The sequence below is a fragment of the Polypterus senegalus genome, chromosome 12 (assembly GCF_016835505.1).
Source record: "Polypterus senegalus isolate Bchr_013 chromosome 12, ASM1683550v1, whole genome shotgun sequence".
NCBI lineage: Eukaryota > Metazoa > Chordata > Cladistia > Polypteriformes > Polypteridae > Polypterus > Polypterus senegalus.
The window spans coordinates 8649263-8667001 of record NC_053165.1 but is presented as its reverse complement, the minus strand read 5'-3'; the positions used below and the strand labels follow the sequence as shown (position 1 = coordinate 8667001).

General features: G+C 42.8%; 1 protein-coding gene across 3 annotated transcripts in view; it reads right to left on the bottom strand.

Annotated features, from left to right (window-relative positions):
* Positions 1-1741: 1741 nt before the first annotated feature.
* nek4 (NIMA-related kinase 4) overlaps positions 1742-17739 on the bottom strand; it is a 57736-nt gene continuing 41738 nt past the window's right edge. For 2 of the 3 annotated variants that reach the window (XM_039770466.1, XM_039770462.1), the window contains 4 exons: positions 15387-15481; positions 12874-13079; positions 10115-10248; positions 1742-2421 (listed from right to left, as the gene is read on the bottom strand). In XM_039770466.1, the coding sequence (XP_039626400.1) occupies positions 2308-2421; positions 10115-10248; positions 12874-13079; positions 15387-15481 (549 nt within the window). In that variant the 3' untranslated portion in view covers positions 1742-2307. The remainder of the gene's footprint in view (positions 2422-10114; positions 10249-12873; positions 13080-15386; positions 15482-17739) is intronic. The other variant, XM_039770465.1, reaches the window with a different exon arrangement.

Sequence of the window (17739 nt, the reverse complement as noted above, 5' to 3'; positions counted from 1 at the left end):
AATCCATTTTGTCTACTTTATGAAACTAAACTACGCACTGTGATGCGATTGGAAGTGCAGGGGGACACCGTCTTCTCCCCTCCTTTACTACAATCACGACTTCACAGATGAGTCCCCCCTCACTGTCTGCTTTGTGCTAGAAGCGTACCAAAAAGCCCTACATTTTAAAACGGTCCGGTACGAGCAGCTCGTGATTTTGTTCAGGCCCGGAAGTAAACACTGCCTCTACTCTAAATTCCCTTCCTTTGTTATAGCAGTCATGGGGAAAAAAAACGTCCATTTCACATGCTTTACCAATCTAAAGTTGCGTGCTTTGACGTGATTGGAAATTCACGGGGACACCGTCAACCTTAAACTGCTTTAATGAAATGGGGGGCTTTACAAGGGAGTCTCCCAACCTCCAATTTCCCTTCATCATGATTGGAAGTTCATGGCTATTGACAGGAAACTGTGGTACCGATCCAACGCTAGCTTGGGGTCTTTAACCTGCTGGAAGGTGAACATCTGGGCAATTTTGAGGTCTGGAGCACCTTAACCCTGACACAGATATTCATTAAGGGGCTTTCTATACTTTTCTCTGTTCAGCACACCCAAGAGGTTGCAGTACGACGAGGGGCAGATTTTGGAATTAACCGTTATTTGCTTTAGGTCCATTTTGGTCGCTGTAGCGAATTCTGAAAGCTGGTATTGATACCAAACTCAAAACTGTGGTACTGATCCAACACTAGCTTGAGGACTTTATCCAGCTGGAAGATCAACGCCAGGCCCATTTTGAGGTCCAGGGTACCTCAGAGCAGGTGTTCAGTAAGGGTCTCTCTGTACTTTGCTCCGTTCAGTACACCAGGGAGGCTGGAGTGAGATGGGGAGGATTTTGGACTTATCAGTTATTGTGAATTTCCCCTTGGGATTAATAAATTATGTATCTATCTATCTATCTGCTTCAGAACAGTTTTGGTACCGGTACTGAGGTCTGAAAGCTGAAACAGATTCTGAGTTTAAAATTTAAAAAGCGATCCAACGCTAGCTTAGGGTCTTTAACCTGCTGGAAGGTGAACATCTGGGCAATTCTGAGGTCCTGAGCACCTTAACCCTAACCCTGATGCAGATGTTTTTCCATACTTATCTCTGTTCAACACACCCAAGAAGTTGCAGTAAGACAGACGGGCATTATGGAGGCGAGGGTGTTGGTGGTCCGGTTTTGGAAATAACTTATTTGCTTTCGGTCCATTTTGGTACCAATACTGAATACCGAAAGCTGGCATTGATACCCAAGTGAGAACTGTGGTACCGATCCAACGCTAGCTTAGGGTTCTTTATCCAGCTGGAAGGTGAATGTCAGGCCCATTTTGAGGTCCACGGTACCTCAGAGCAGGTGTTCACTAAGGGTCTCTCCGTACTTTGCTCCGTTCAGCACACCAGGGAGACTGGAGTAAGATGGGGAGGATTTTGGAGTTATCTGTTATTCGCTTCAGAACAGTTTTGGTACCGGTACTGAGGTCTGAAGGCTGAAACAGATTCTGAGTTTAAAATTTAAGAGGCGATCCAACACTAGTTTAGGGTCTTTAAACTGCTGGAAGGTGAACGTCAGGCCCATTTTGAGGTCCACGGTACCTCAGAGCAGGTGTTCAGTAAGACTTTGCTCTGGTCGGCTCACCTTTAGGTCAGACTCGTCTCCCAGTCTCAGCCCTACACCCCTCACCAAACTAAATTTTATCAACCAAGTGACATAACAAACCGAATGTTATCAGCGAAGAATATAAAAAACGGCTTTAATTTTATATGATGAGTATAATTACACTTTTTTTTTTTTGCACAGTTTCTCTATAGTTTTCCCAGTAATTGCATATTTTAAATACTGTACTTTCTATGCCATCATTTACGGAGTGTAACGCTCTCTTCAGAAATACATTTATAGTGTTATAAATCTTTTACACTTGTGCTAAAGTTAGAAAGAAAGGCTAACAAGTCGTTGAAAGGGAAACAAACTGCACATCGTGATTCTAAAACGAGACAGCAGCCGCCATTATAGAAGTACTGGTCATCGGTTATCCAGCGTGTCCTACTGGGTGGGCACAAAACACAATCTGTCCTGACATCCACACCGGATTGCATACCTTTTGGAATCGCAGTTAATCTTATTAACATCAGCTTGGTACAAAATAGTTGCATATATGTCCAAAAAAAAAAAAAGTATAAACAAAAATAAAACCGGCCATCTGTATCCGGCCAGCTTTTAAATTCTCACCCTACAAAGACAAAAAAAGGCACAAAATAATCTTCACATCTTCCGTGAGTCAAAGTCCGCTCTCAAGAGAAAGAGTGCTGGCTGTTCAGAGCGAGATCTTCCAGGAATTTCAGCTGCTTGACCATCACTGCGTATTCTCGGTATTTCTCTTCTCCTAGATGTTCCTGTAGCCTCACCTAAAAAAGGAGGGAGACACAAACAGACGCACTCAGTCACGGCCGTCCACGTCTGCCACTCTAAAGCTCTCCGCCTCAAACTCAATCGGTGTCTTTAGGGCACTTTGCTCAAGAACGGCCGTCACTTTTAAAAAGGCAGGCAAGCAGCAGAGCGTTACAATACTTACGAGCGCCGGGCACCGTGGCAGCCTTTTTACAGAAGCTCTCTCTTCTCTTTCTACTTTGATCATTTCTTTTTGTTATTAATTATTAATGTTAAGATTTGAGGTTGGGATTGTTACCAGGGCTATGGAGTCAGAGTCTTGGTCGAAAGTAAACCAAAGACAGAGACGGAAAAAAATGTACCAAATCTGACGAAAAGTGAATTGTAATGTGTCAAAACTTCCAATTTTCATATGTACTAATTCAATTAAACTATTTTTTCCTTCTAGCCATCTTAGAAGAATATAGTTGTTTTTTTTAATTTAGTAGGTTTTGTCTTTTTAAAGGTTAATGTTACTCAATATTTGTAACTTCTTTAACCTCCTTAGCATTAGACCCGAGTGTCACTCAAGCTGTAAAAACAGTGCGAAAAGCATTAGTCCCGAGCGTCACTTGGGTAACTGTATAGACAAGTCTTGTGTAAGCGTCAGATGCGTCCACATTTTGGCAAATCCAACACTGAACCAGTTTCACGAAACTTAGAAAGCAGTTTGCTAACTGTAGCGTGGGAGATGGGTGGTCTTATAGGGTGTCTTGCATTGAAATCTGCTGCAATGACCCGGTTACTGCGTTCACCAGACATCAACACAATTTCTATCCGCTCCTCACGTGTTAACCTCTGCGACATGTCAATGGCTGTACACAAAGAGGAACTTGTAAATAACTCATGAAAGAATAAAGTTACCTTAAAACCAAGCACACCATTGTTTTTCTTGTGAAATTCCCAATAAGTTTGATGTGTCACATGACCCTCCTCCTATTGAAAAAACAAAAGTTGGATCCAAAATGGCCACCATGGTCACCACCCATCTTGAAAAGATTCCCCCCTCACATATACTAATGTGCCACAAATAGGAAGTTAATATCACCAACCATTCCCATTTTATTAAGGTGTATCCATATAAATGGCCCACCCTGTATATACGCGTCTCACATAAGCGTTAGACCTGAGGATTACTCGGGCTGTAAAAGTGCCAACAGTGTTACTGCCAAATGCTGTTCGGTAAAATGTATGGGCGTGTCTTCCGTAAGCAATGGACCTGAGTGTTACCCAGGCAACGGTGCAGACATGTCTTCTCCTAGCCTCATAACGGACTGTCTTTCAGCAGCCCAGATGTTGCACGCTGTTGACAGAGATACGAGCAGTGATGACGAAGTGAATACGTCTTCAGACAGTGTTTTACACGTTTTAGAGCAGAAAGATGAGATTTAATAAATGTCATTTTTCATGCCAAAAACTGCAACGCTAAGGAGATCAATAAATAATATAACAAAAAGGCCCCGGTGGTATTGCTACAGCCTTTAAACTCTTAACTTTAACAGGTGAAGTTGCTAAAAAGTGGTCTGATGATTTACAATGAAGGTGAGGCAGTGCCTCGTATCTTGTATGTTGTGTGCTTTCAATGCACGTCATAAATATACAAGTCTAATCTAGATTTTGGTTGTACCATAAATTGAGGTCTTGAAGGTACCAGAAATTGAGGACTCGAAGTCTAGGGTACCATAATTTGAAGATCCTTTGGAACCAGAAATTGAAGAATCCGAGTCTGGGTTATTATAATTTCAAGAGCCTAAGATACCAGAAATGGAGGAATCAGACTTGGAGGTACCAGAAATTAAACAATCAGATTCGGACATACCAGAATTCGAAGAGCTGAGGTACAAGAAATTGAGGAGTCTGACTCAGATGTACCATAATGTGAAGAGTCTGAGGTTTCAGAAATTGAAGACTCAAAGTCTAGGGTACCATAATTTGAAGATCCTTTGGAACAAGAAATTGAAGAGTCAAAGTCTGGGTTACCATAATTTCAAGAGCCTAAGGTACCAGAAATTGAGGAGTCAGACTTGGAGATACAACAAATGTTTGTTGATTAACTAATGAGAAATTTTACACGTGTATCAGAGGATTGCCTTCCGGGCTCACCTAAGGTATGTGTTACCACCCTGGGACGAGAGTGGGCACGGCCGTTACCAGTCTTGTCTCCTTTTTCCCCTCACAAACATCGAGAATCCGCCCCTTGAGGGCAATGGAGTCAGAGAAGCCTCGCCCCTTCCAGTATAAAAGGGACACATTTCCGGAAGGTTGCATCATATTTAGACCTGACAGTTCGACTAGCAGAGACAACTCCAGATGAGCAGTCTTGAAGAACGCCACCAGAGTGACTTAGAAGGCAACAAGCCAACAGTTTTTAGTAGCTCCATCGAGTCCGGGTTTTCATTCAATCTGCTTTTGTTCAAATTAAACAATGTTTGCCCCGTTGGCATCCTAACTATTTTTGGACTCATCACTTGCCCCGCTACACAAAGTACATTTTTTTATGTTTTCACCCACAGCCATTTTTATTCAATGTTGGGATTTGGCGAGGACAAGATGATTGTTAGTTATGTTCTGATGAGTTAAACCACAGAGGATGTACCTACTTTTTCATATAATTGTATGTGCCGTGTAGTGGAGAGTAAGTATCAATGATATCTGGTGAGAATTATTTTGTAAAATAGCTTTTTATCAAATACGTTTTGAGCCTTATTCCAATTTTGATAAATGTTTAAATGGAAGCTGGATAAGCCAACTCCTGTTTGAACCATAATTACAGATCAGACAGAAACTGACCTCTCTTGGAGATTAAAGACGAGCAGATTTATTTTGGCGGGCTTGCTGGCCTGTGGGAATACAGGTGGCCTGGGGTGGAATACAGAGGAGTCACGCCTGAGGGAGAGATGAATACGCTACGCTCCCACTTGGCCAACAGGCATGTCAAGGACCACAGGAGTGCTTTAAAGAGAGAGGCTCAGTGTCTCAGCATGGCCTTCTCTATGGATGGAGCAGCAAACTAAACCTCCATCCACACAGATGGCAATGCCAGGTCACTCCTTCGTATCAAGCCATCTAAGGCTATGCTAGAGACGGGTCAATGCCATATTAGAGGCCAATCAACATAATAAGACAGAGAGCCCCCCGGTAGTCTACGGAAGCTTGATGAACTGTTTGGTATTCAGGTTGTACTGGTATTATTTTGCCAACACTCATTTTACTCGTCTTATATTTTGGGCACCTTATTGAAAATCTTAAGTTAAATTATGAATAAAATATATAAATCGTCTCTCCTCTTCTGATACTACACCTAGTTTTCTGGAATATGATTGTAAAAGAAAAAGGGACGCATTTAGGTGCAGAAGAGGCCAGGATGGTAAGAGTAACCATACAAGATGGAAATCTGGATACGCCTATTCAGATCTACAGGGAAGATTTGAGGCATGTGAAGAAACCGAGGAGCGGTGCAGGTGGAGCACGATTTTAAAATGAATTCTATTACCCCGTCTTTGACAGGTAAGTGCTGTTAAAAGAAAGAAACTGAAGAATCTGAAAGGGACAACAGGGTGACACTAAGACCCCACTGTGACACAACATGCGTCACAATGTAAAACAATCCGTGTCACGAGTCCCTTTAATCGAAGACTGACTCTTGTATCCTACACAAGGATGAGTAACGGGTAACAGATCTGCTGTGTCTCTGTCGGGTCAATGTCTATGAACTTTGAAATGAATAAACGAGAAGTATGATTAAAAAAAAAAGCTGCAATAATTCACCTTAATGGCATGCTAATATTCATTTGAGTGCGCCACTTAGCCTCATTAAAAATGTATCCGTGAAACTGAGAGCTCATCACGAGGCACAATCTGCTCGGTAATGACAGCGGTCAGGCCCGGCATGAAGGGCGTAATTCAATAAGGCTCACCACCTGCAAAGCAAGTGGTCCACAGGTGAAAGGTTCCTCCTCTGAACCCGAGGCCATCTTCATTTAGGGTTCATTTGGCCAACGGCTACTTTAATACGTCTGCCACTGTTCCAAGCTAGTGTTTCGTATCGTGTGTGGGTCGTATGTGAAGGAGTAAGACAAGATGTCATCTGGGATATTTGAGAAGAAATGCTCTTTCTACTTAGGATGAAGAAGTATCTAAAAAGGTCAACATTATTCATAATTGGACACGAGAAAAACAAAGTATGAAATATAAACAAAAAATGATTTATGACTTGAAAAAAAAAAAAAAAATCACTTTCAAATATTCTTAAGGGGGGAAAAACACACAAAACGAGAAGGCTGTCCACATTTGGCAAACTGAAAATACAACTGCATCCTTCTGAAACACAAAAACACGCACAACGTTAAAACCTTCAGAACACTCGAACAATCTGGACGAGAACAGGCCATTCGGCCCAACAAAGCTCTCCAGTCCTGTCCACTTAATCGTTCTAAAACATCCAGTCGGGGTTGGAAAGTCCCTAAAGTCTTACTGCCTACCACACTATTTGGTCTCTTATTCCAAGTGCCTATTGTTCTTTGAGTAAAAAAAAAAAAAAAACTTCCTAATATTTGTGTGTACTTAACCCTCAACAAGTTTCCAGCTGTGTCCCCGTGTTCTTGATGAACTCATTTTAAAGTCACCGTCTCGATCCACTGCACTAATTCCCTTCTTAATCTTAAACACTTCACTCAGGTCTCCTCTTAATCTTCATCTCCTTAAACTGTAAAGGCTCAGCTCTTTTAATCTTTCCTCATCACCCATCCTCTGTAGCCCTGAATCAGCCTCGTTGCTCTTCTCTGGACCTTCTCTTGTGCTGTTATGTCCTTTTTGTAGCCTGGAGACCAAAACTGCACCCAGGACTCCCGATGAGGCCTCACCAGTGTGTTATAAAGCCTGAGCAGAACCTCCTGTGACTTGTACTCCACACATCAAGGCGCTATATAACCTGACATTCTGTTAGCCTTCTTAATGGCTTCTGAACACTGTTGGGAAGTCGATAGCTTAGAGTCCACTACGACTCCTAAATCCTTCTCATAAGGCGGACTTTCAATTTCATCTCATTTTAAAGTCACAGTCTCGATCCACTGCACTAATTCCCTTCATCATTTTAAACACTTCACTCAGGTCTCCTCTTCATCTCCTTAAGGCTCAGCTCTTTGAATCTTTCCTCATAACTCATCCCCTGTAGCCCTGAATCAGCCTCGTCGCTCTTCTCTGGACTTTCTCCAGTGCTTTCATGTCTTTAAGGAGACCCAAACTGCACCCAGGACTCCAGATGAGGCCTCACCAGTGTGTTATAAAGCCTGAGCAGAACCTCCTGTGACTTGTACTCCACACGTCAAGGCGCTATATAACCTGACAGTCTGTTAGCCTCCTTAATGGCTTCTGTACACTCGATAGCTTAGAGTCCACTACGACTCCTAAATCCTTCTCATAGATGGATATGAAAGGTACTATTACTATTTTTTAGATTTCACGTGTCTGTGTGAAGACAAACTTAATGTTTGTGTGACATTTCCCCTTCACAAGTTTCCAGCTGTGTCTCCGTGTTCTTGATGAAATCATTTTAAAGACACCGTCTCGATCCTCTGCACTAATTCCCTTCATCATTTTAAACCCTTCACTCAGGTCTCCTCTTCATCTCCTTAAGGCTCAGCTCTTTGAATCCTTCCTCATCACTCATCCCCTGTAGCCCTGAATCACCCTCGTCGTTCTTCTCTGGATCATCTCCTGTGTTGTTCTGTCCTTTTTGTAGCCTGGAGACCCAAACTGCCCACCGTACTCCAGATGAGGCCTCACCAGTGTGTTATAAACTCTGAGCAGAACCTCCTGTGACTTGTACTCCACACACCAAGGCGCCATATAACCTGTTAGCCTTCTTAATGGCTATTAAACATCTGCCTGATATCGTGTATGCCCCCCCTCACGTGCTGACCTGTCAAGCCCCAGAGCCCACAAGACCTCTGAAGGTGTTTGGTGGTCTCAGCACCATGATGTCCTTCCTGTAAGCTGCAAGGTGGGGCCTCCATGGATCGGACTTGTTTTTCTAGCACATCCCTCACATGTTTGATCGGATCGAGCTCAGGGGAACTAGAGGCCAAGTGAACCCCTTGAACTCTGTCGTGCCCCTCAAATCATTCCCATACACAATCTGCAGTGTGTCAGGGGAACATTACCGTGATGAATGAGGCCACTGCTGTTGGGCAATATCGCAGCCATGAAGGGGTGTACGTGATCAGCAGCAATCTTTAGGTAGGTGGTACATGTCAAAGTAACATCCACATGAAAGGCAGGACCCAAGGTTTCCCAGCAGAACATTGCCCAGAGCACTGCACAGCCATCGCCGGCCTGCCTTCTTCCCACAATGCATCCTGCTCCCATCTCTCTCCCAGTTAAAAAGAAGCATATGAGCCGGGCTCTTCACAAGATCTGAAAGGCACAATTCATCAGGCCATCCTCCAAAAGTCTTCAACTCACTCCCACCTGCCTGCTGCCATTGTCGAAAAGGCTCTGCCCTGGTGGTGCCCACGGTTGAATCAATTTTAGGAGACGATCCTGGCGCTTGCTGGACTTTCTTGGGCGCCCTGAAACCTTCTTCATAACAACTGATCCTCTCTCCCTTGAGGTTCTTGATGATACGATACATGGTTGATTTAGGTGTAATCTTACTAGCAGCGATATCCTGGCCCGTGAAGCCCTTTTTGTGCCCTGCACGTGTTTCCCTGCAGGCAACGGTGGTCAAGAGAGGAAGAACAAGGATTTCAAGCACCATCCCTCCTTTTAAAGCAGCATCCAGTCTGCTGTTCTAACTCGATCAGCACGACAGAGTGACCTCCAGCCTGGTCCTCGTCGACACTGTCACCCATGTGAACGAGAGGATCACTGAAATGACGTTTTGTGGCAGGGCTGGCATGCACTGGCTTTTTGGGATGAAGTCCATTTCCATGGCAAAGAGGGACTCTGCAATTCATCTGATCCCTCTTCAGAACATTCTGGAGTTGATGCAAACTGCCATCATAAAAAGAGAGGCTGCAAACTTTGTGAAAATCCATGTGTGTGTCATTCTTAAAACTTTTGGCCACTGCTGTACTGATGTCCAGGACGAGCGGCCCGTAGAGAACAACAACATTTATTTCTATAGCACATTTTCATACAAACAGGAGCTCAAAGTGCTTTACATAAAGTAGAAGAAGTCACTTCCTCCTAGTGTGCTCTGACAGCCGTCCGTTCGCCTGCCCATTAGTGCCACCCTTCTTGTCCCCCGCCCACCATTGCAGGTTATCAAGGCACGATGGACAGCTCTGGCATATTCTTGCCCACGACCTCAGACAATGCTTGCTCTCTCCCTGACGTAATCGCAATGTCTAACTGGAAATCAAGTAGGAAAGGGCGCCTTGTGTGGTGCAAGCGGAATTAGGGGGCAATGACGACTCCGGAGCCGATAGTTTGGGGACGGACTTCAGCAAAGCTGTTTCTTCGCAAGTAAGCTATATAATGTTCTAAAGTTAAGCACTTTCGACATATATATTTAAAATAAATGAGTGTCTCATGAAAGTCTGGTTTGTGATTTGGACCCAATTCTGCTAGGAGACGCTCGAACACCTCGAGAGTCTACACAAAAAAAAAAAGCAGACAATGAAATTAGCAACTGCATTTCTTATCCTGCAATTGCTACACAGTACTCACCTCTCTTTGGTCATCATCAACTTCCTCCATTATGTCCAAAACTTTGTCTAAAAGCTTTACTCCAATTCCATTCATGATGTTTGTCCTCATAGACTCAATTGTCCTTTTAATTTTTGCATGAGCAGAAGTAGAATCTGGGAAACAAAACACAGAAGTCATAAGACCACGTCCAGTTAATATGGAGTCCTAGAATGAATGAACACGCCATTGCCTTCAGAAAGCAGTCAGGGCCCTTCACTCTTACACCTTTTGTTACGGTGCGGCCTTATGATAAAAATCATGTCCATTCATTTTTACTTTCCCTTCAAGAAACACTCAATACTCCAGAATGACAAAGTAAAAAGAATATTTTAGAAATTAGCATAAAATTATCTATACTGTTTCTCCTATATAATAAAAGTAGACCAATGTCTGTGGGTGCAGCTCCTCTGAGCAATGTGATTGGTCAGTTTGGCTTTGAAGTGCGAGAGTGAGATACACGAGGAGGAGAAACGGCTTGGGAGGTCTGCAGAGAATCACCTTCAAAGTATAAAAGCAGATGGGATGCGAGAAAGGCGCCTCAAAAATAATGACAAGAGTCTGAGAAGCAGGCTTTACGGGAACGCGTTCAAGAGATGGAGCGGCGGTGAAGAGACGTTCACACACACGCACACGAATACCGAGGAAAGCAGCTGAAAGTGCATGTAGCGCAAGAGATGGCAAATATTTTTTAATTATTCTATTACACGTAGCATGGCTAGTCTCTCTATTACATGACTTTTTAGCCTGGGACGAGACGCGACTTTCTCAGAGAGACACTTTCAAATCCTGCGAGACAAGACTTTGTCCGGCCTGGGGCCAGAAATAAAAGTCAAAGTGTAGATGACAAATAAAATGTCGTAAAGAATTCAGAAACGTTGGCGCGATAAACATGCAGAGCAGGTTAGAGATAATGGAAGTATGAAAATTCGAAAGTCTCCAAAAAATGATAGTAAAGATCGCATTAGCGCAAACAAAATGGAAATTATTACTCGGTGAAATAACTGAACAGCAAAAAAAGAGATTGAATATATGGACATAGGTGATATGACAGAAGTGTGTAGATATTGTTCGGATTTAAACTTTCAGTCGTCTAATTCGTGTCGCCATTAGAGAACAGTCGTGTTTCTTCCCAATGAAGAGGCCTATCCGCGAGAATTAAAAGATTTGTTGTTTGGTGAAAGTGAGATCCACATACGCGAGCGGCGGAGACACAAAGTGGCTGGCGCATAGCAAAGGTCGGGGGTTGGCGAGTGAAGCGAGCGGGGTGACGCCCTCTAGTCTTCCTCACCTGACCTCCTTAAATGGCAGATTTACGGGAAAGGAAAAGCGAGCACCTCTCTGAACGGCATCTGGGTGAGGCTGTGGTTGCTGCTGCACACAAAAAGCTGTCAACAGACCAAGAAACTGACAGACTCCATGAATGGAAGGCTTATGACGGTTATTGAACAGAAGGATGGCTATAATGGGCACTGATTTTATTTTATTTTTTTGAAATGTCAGAAATGTTTATTTGTAAATATTAGTCGTTTATTATTCTCACTTTAACAGATGACAACAAACACGTGAGATTTTCGTTTTTCCTTTAGTTGAGCAATAATTCTGCACACATATGCATTCCCCCCGAGAATGTTCACACTCACTCCCCTGTAAAACATTCAACTTACATGATGCTTCATGATGCTCCAACAATGATGGACGGATTAAAAGGCAGAAGTCTACGTGACCATCATCATCATCATCATCAAGAATCCTAAATCCAAAGAGGACTGTTTCATTTATGTTAGGTAGAATACCCAGAGGGGACTGGTCAGGTGGTCTCATGGTCTGGAATCCCTACAGATTTTATTTTTTCCTCCAGCCGTCTGGAGTTTTTGTTTTTTCTGTCCCCCCTGGCCATTGAACCTTACTCTTATTCGATGTTAATTAATGTTGATTTATTTTGTTTTATAATCGTGTCTTTCATTTTTCTATTATTTAATATGTAAAGCACTTTGAGCTACTGTTTGTGTGAAAATGTGCTATAGAAATAAATGTTGTTGTTGTTGCTGTTACAGGTTTATTAATATTTTGGATTAACTGATAGCATGCATTTGGATGTATCTGTTCCATAATAAAATGAATCCTCAAAAATACAACTTACTTAATATTTGTGCACACCGTGTATATAATACGCTACCGTGGCTGTCCGTTTGTCTGTCCAGGAACTGTTGACCTGAAATTTGGTACACATATACTACTGGACGTCGAATGTTCGCTTTCGGGGTGATGACTGACCTCCATTTTTATTTTATTGTAGAATCAACTCTTGGCAGAGGCGCATGCGTACGGGCGCCATTCTCATTCCCTACCACCTTCGCCATCACTTCCTCTACCACTTCATATCTTAAATCATTCTTGAGGCAGATTGAAGACTTAAGTGCCAGCTTAAGGAAAAAACGTACAAAGTGACTGCAACACAAACACTGACTTCATCAGTTTTAACGCAAAAAGGTGCCGACAAAAGAACAACTGCTCAGGAAGCAGCAGGCGCATCAACCTCTGAGAAAATGAACGATAGAAGTACAGAGAAAGAGGAAGACAACCAGGAAGGCTCAAGTCAAGGGTATTCATGCAGTGCGCCGTCACTGGTCTAGTAATAACCTTTGAATGTTTTATTCCCTTTGCTCTGAAGGTGCTTTGTGATAAGACGTATTCTAAAAAACAAATGTACCCAATTAAAATGGAGACACGCAACAAACCTGAAGGAAATTCACTGAAAAGGAATTCTCTCTGCTCCTCGTGTGCCTTTCCGTGCAGCAGCAGCGTGTCTCGGTACTTTCGATTCAGCTTAAACTCTGGTGTTGCTGCTGCTGTAGAAGGCGTACCGTGGAGTTCTTTAGAGTCCATCTTTAACGTCTGGGTCATCAGTTGCACCAGATCCTGCATTTCATTGAAATCACTCTTGCTGAAATCATAGACATGATGGGTTAAGGAAGAGCACATCGTTTTAAGAGTCCAGCAGTAAACATTTCAAAGGCTAAAGCTCACAAAGAAGAGGAGGAGAACTCCTCGCAATCAGTCATAACCTGAGCACTCGAAACGGTTTGAACTCTTTAAGGCGGCGTTTCTCAACCTTTCAGTATTTGCGACCCGAGTTTTCACAACAGTTTTAATCGTGCCCCCCTAACGTTTTTTTGAAACCCTAATAAAATGTATTCCTATATTTTCTGCTGCCGATACACCGCTACACGTTTTATTATACCTACTTAACTTTTATCGACATTTATCTAACATTGTAATCATTTTTCTAGTATCAGAATGTAGTTTAAGTTCATTTGTTTTGGTTTCAATCGATGTACAGTAATCCCTCGCTATATCGCGCTTCGACTTTCGCGGTTTCACTCTATCGCGGATTTTAAATGTAAGCATATCTAAATATATATCACGGATTTTTCGCTGGTTCGCGGATTTCTGTGGACAATGGATCTTTTAATTTAAAGTACATGCTTCCTCAGTTTGTTTGCCCTGTTGATTTCATACAAGGGACGCTATTGGCGGATGGCTTAGAAGCTACCCAATCAGAGCATGTATTACATATTAACTAAAACTCCTCAATGCTATAAGATATGCATCCTGCGCAGAGCTTGATTGTTTGCTTCTCTCTGTCTCTCTCTCTCACCCTCTCTGACATTCTCTGCGCCTGACGGAGGGGGTGTGAGCAGAGGTGCTGTTTGCTTAAAAGATACTGACGCTCCTCTAAAAAAATGCCGCTTTATTGTGGTGCTCGGCATATTTAAAAGCACAAAAGCACACGTATTGATTTTTTGATTGTTGCTTTAATCTCACTCTCTCTCTCTGACGTTCTCTGCGCCTGACGGAGGAGATGTGAGCAGAGGGGCTGTTTGCACAGAGGCTGTTTGCTTAGAAGATACTAACGCTCCTCTAAAAATGCCGCAAACTTAAAAGCAAGTATTGATTTTTTGATTGTTTGCTTTTCTTTGCGAGCGCTCTCTCTCTCTCCCTCTGAAATTCTCTGCTCCTGAAGAGAAGATGATCTGTTTGCATTCTTTTAATTGTGAGAAAGAACTGTCATCTCTGTCTTGTCATGGAGGACAGTTTAAACGTTTGACTAAAGGGTGTTATTTCATGTCTAGAGAGTTCTAATAATGTTAAAAGTGTGGGAGAGTTTATAAGGGCTTAAAATATATAAAAATAACCATACAAACATATGGTTTCTACTTCACGGATTTTCGTCTATCGCGGGGGGTTCTGGAACGCAACCCCCGCGATCGAGGAGGGATTACTGTATTTTTCAGATTTTCGATTCTTGGTTTCTTTTATTCACATCTTCGCGCCCCCTTTTTTGTTACTTACCCTAGGGGGGGGTGCACCCCACAGGTTGAGAACCGCCGCTTTAAGGATTTTCAAAAAAAGTAATCAATCACATGCATTCCGGACCACCCTGGCATGTCAGAATGCAAACCTTGGAGAAAACAAATGTGCACTTTACCAATTAATGACTGCGAAGAGACGTGTGCATTTTATAACATAAAATAAAGGAAGAATGGGTCAAAAACATCACAAAATGGATTTGGAGTGATAAGTGAAACGATTTGGTCAAAACCGATTCTGCAGCAAAATGATTCGTGCAAAACTGAATTTGTAGCGAAACAACTGGGGCTTTGGGAGGGAGTAAGATATACATTGTTTTGTTCCTTTTTTACTATCAATATATATACACGCCATTATTATTGTATATATGGTTTGCTTATTGACCATTTGATTATTTTGATCGGGTTGGGGGGGGGGAGTTATTTGGAAGACGTACGGCTTGTCTGGTCTAATGATTCCTCAGTTTGCCAGGCCAAGGGTCTTGGTGGTGGTGTAGCTGCGGCCGTTACGACTTTGTATATAGGGATGGATATCGAAGGTTGTAAAATTCTGGATGCTGTGCCTTGGATGGGGATGGACACCATGGGGTCAAAGTGCAACTGATGGCAGCATAAACCTGGAGATTAAATAGAAAAGCACTACAGCATTTGACTAAGTCTGTGTTTCTAAATGCATAAGCACTGAATAAATGTACAGTACGGAGAACACAGCTGGGTTGTGTTGCCTTACTCTTTTAAAAACACTCGTCTGGTGTGTGTGTGTGTGTGTGTGTGTGTGTGTGTATGTACTGTACATATAATTATAGATCATTTTGTCTTATGGTTCCCAAAGCTCCTGGTAATAGTAAGTAAACGAGTATATATTTTAAAAAGATTCTTACCCATCCTTACATTCTCCCTCTGACCGGTCAGTAGAACTCGTTGAAGAGCTGCACTCATCTTCATCAGACAGATGCTGCATCGCTGCCACCTGCTGCTATTGGGGAAAAAAAAAAAAATCACAAAGATGCTGTCATGCACGGCCACCATGGAAAAGTAAAAGCAGCCGAAAACTGAATACGGTCAAACTTAACTTACTTGTCTGCATAATTTAAACAATGCGATTATCGCTATTATTATTTTACACTGTCCATGGCTGATGTCTATATCCAAGCCAAATGATTTGTTTTTATTATGTACAGTGCATCCAGCAAGTATTCACAGCGCTTCATCACTTTTTCCACATTTTGTTATGTCACAGCCTTATTCCAAAATTGATTAAATTCATTTTTTTCCTCAGAATTCTACACACAACACCCCATAATGACAATGTGAAAAAAGTTTACTTGAGGTTTTTGTAAATTTATTAAAAAATAAAAAAACTGAGAAATCCCATGTCCATAAGTATTCACAACCTTTGCTCAATACTTTGTCGATGCACCTTTGGCAGCAATTCCAGCCTCAAGTCTTTTTGAATATGATGCCACAAGCTTGGCACACCTATCCTTGGCCAGTTTCGCCCATTCCTCTTTGCAGCACCTCTCAAGCTCCATCAGGTTGGATGGGAAGCGTCGGTGCACCGCCATTTTAAGATCTCTCCAGAGATGTTCAGTCTGATTCAAGTCTGGGCTCTGGCTGGGCCACTCAAGGACCTTCACAGAGTTGTCCTGAAGCCACTCCTTTGATATCTTGGCTGTGTGCTTAGGGTCGTTGTCCTGCTGAAAGATGAACCGTCGCCCAGTCTGAAGTCAAGAGTGCTCTGGAGCAGGTTTTCATCCAGGATGTCTCTGTACATTGCTGCAGTCATCTTTCCCTTTATCCGGACTAGTCTCCCAGTTCCATCCCCACAGCGTGATGCTGCCACCACCATGCTTCACTGTAGGGATGGTATTGGCCTGGTGATGAGCGGTGCCTGGTTTCCTCCAAACGTGACGCCTGGCATTCACACCAAAGACTTCAATCTTTGTCTCATCAGACCAGAGAATTGTGTTTCTCATGGTCTGCGAGTCCTTCAGGTGCCTTTTGGCAAACTCCAGGCAGGCTGCCATGTGCCTTTGACTAAGGAGTGGCTTCTGTCTGGCCACTCTACCATACAGGCCTGATTGGTGGATTGCTGCAGAGATGGTTGTCCTTCTGGAAGGTTCTCCTCTCTCCACAGAGGACCTCCGGAGCTCTGACAGAGTGACCATCGGGTTCTTGGTCACCTCCCTGACTAAGGCCCTTCTCCCCGATTGCTCAGTTTAGATGGCCGGCCAGCTCTAGGAAGAGTCCTGGTGGTTTCGAACTTCTTCAACTTACGGATGATTGCGGCCACTGTGCTCAATGGGACCTTCAAAGCAGCACAAATTTTTCTGTAACCTTCCCCAGCTGACTATATATATATATATATATATATATATATATATATATATATATAATCCTGGAATGTAAAAGCCAGGCGATGAGATGTGATCTTCTCGGAAGTTCTCGAAAGACATTTTAAAGACCAGCGAGACAACAAAGACGGGCCATGGAGCATCTCACGGGGACCGTAAACATGAGACATGGTGCCAAGAGATTGTCCCAGGGCAGTCTCGGTGGGACATGGAACATAAGATTCTTGCAAGACACTCCCTTCTTATCAAATAAGAGGCCGGACAGCCAGCAAAACATTCAGTCATGTAAAGTCACGTGGCACACACAGAGCCTGTGCTCTCAGCAAAGAAGAAAGAGAAGTGCGGAGAAAGGGAGGGCAGAATACACCACAGCAGACTGATAGCTGGGTGCTGATTGATGCGGTAAAGGGGGAGGCGAGACCCGTGGGAGGAAAGGTTGGAGAAGGTGCTAGAAAGTTGTGTTTGGGGTTACACGGTCGGCGATTGTTAAAGTAGAACTTTTGTGACACTTTATTACGTCAGTCGCTACAATATCAAAAAAAAAGATAGCACAGATCGCATTGACGCAAACAAAAGGAAATTAGTTTAAGTCAGAGAATTTCAAAAACGGGGTTTAACTCGCATGCATTTATTGGTTACTTTGCAAAAACAGTTAACTGCTGATGATGTGGATCGTTTTATCTGTGCTGAAATTCCAAACAGAGAAACCTTTCCTACATTATGGTACAAAAGTCATTAAACACAAGTCCCAAAGACCTCATTTAAAAGATTGAGCACATTGGGACAAGAAAGATTCCAAATATTGTTTTTACAGAAGTTCTGAAATGAAAGTGAAACTAATGAAATAGCAACAATTCGTAGTACATATAAAATCCAACGT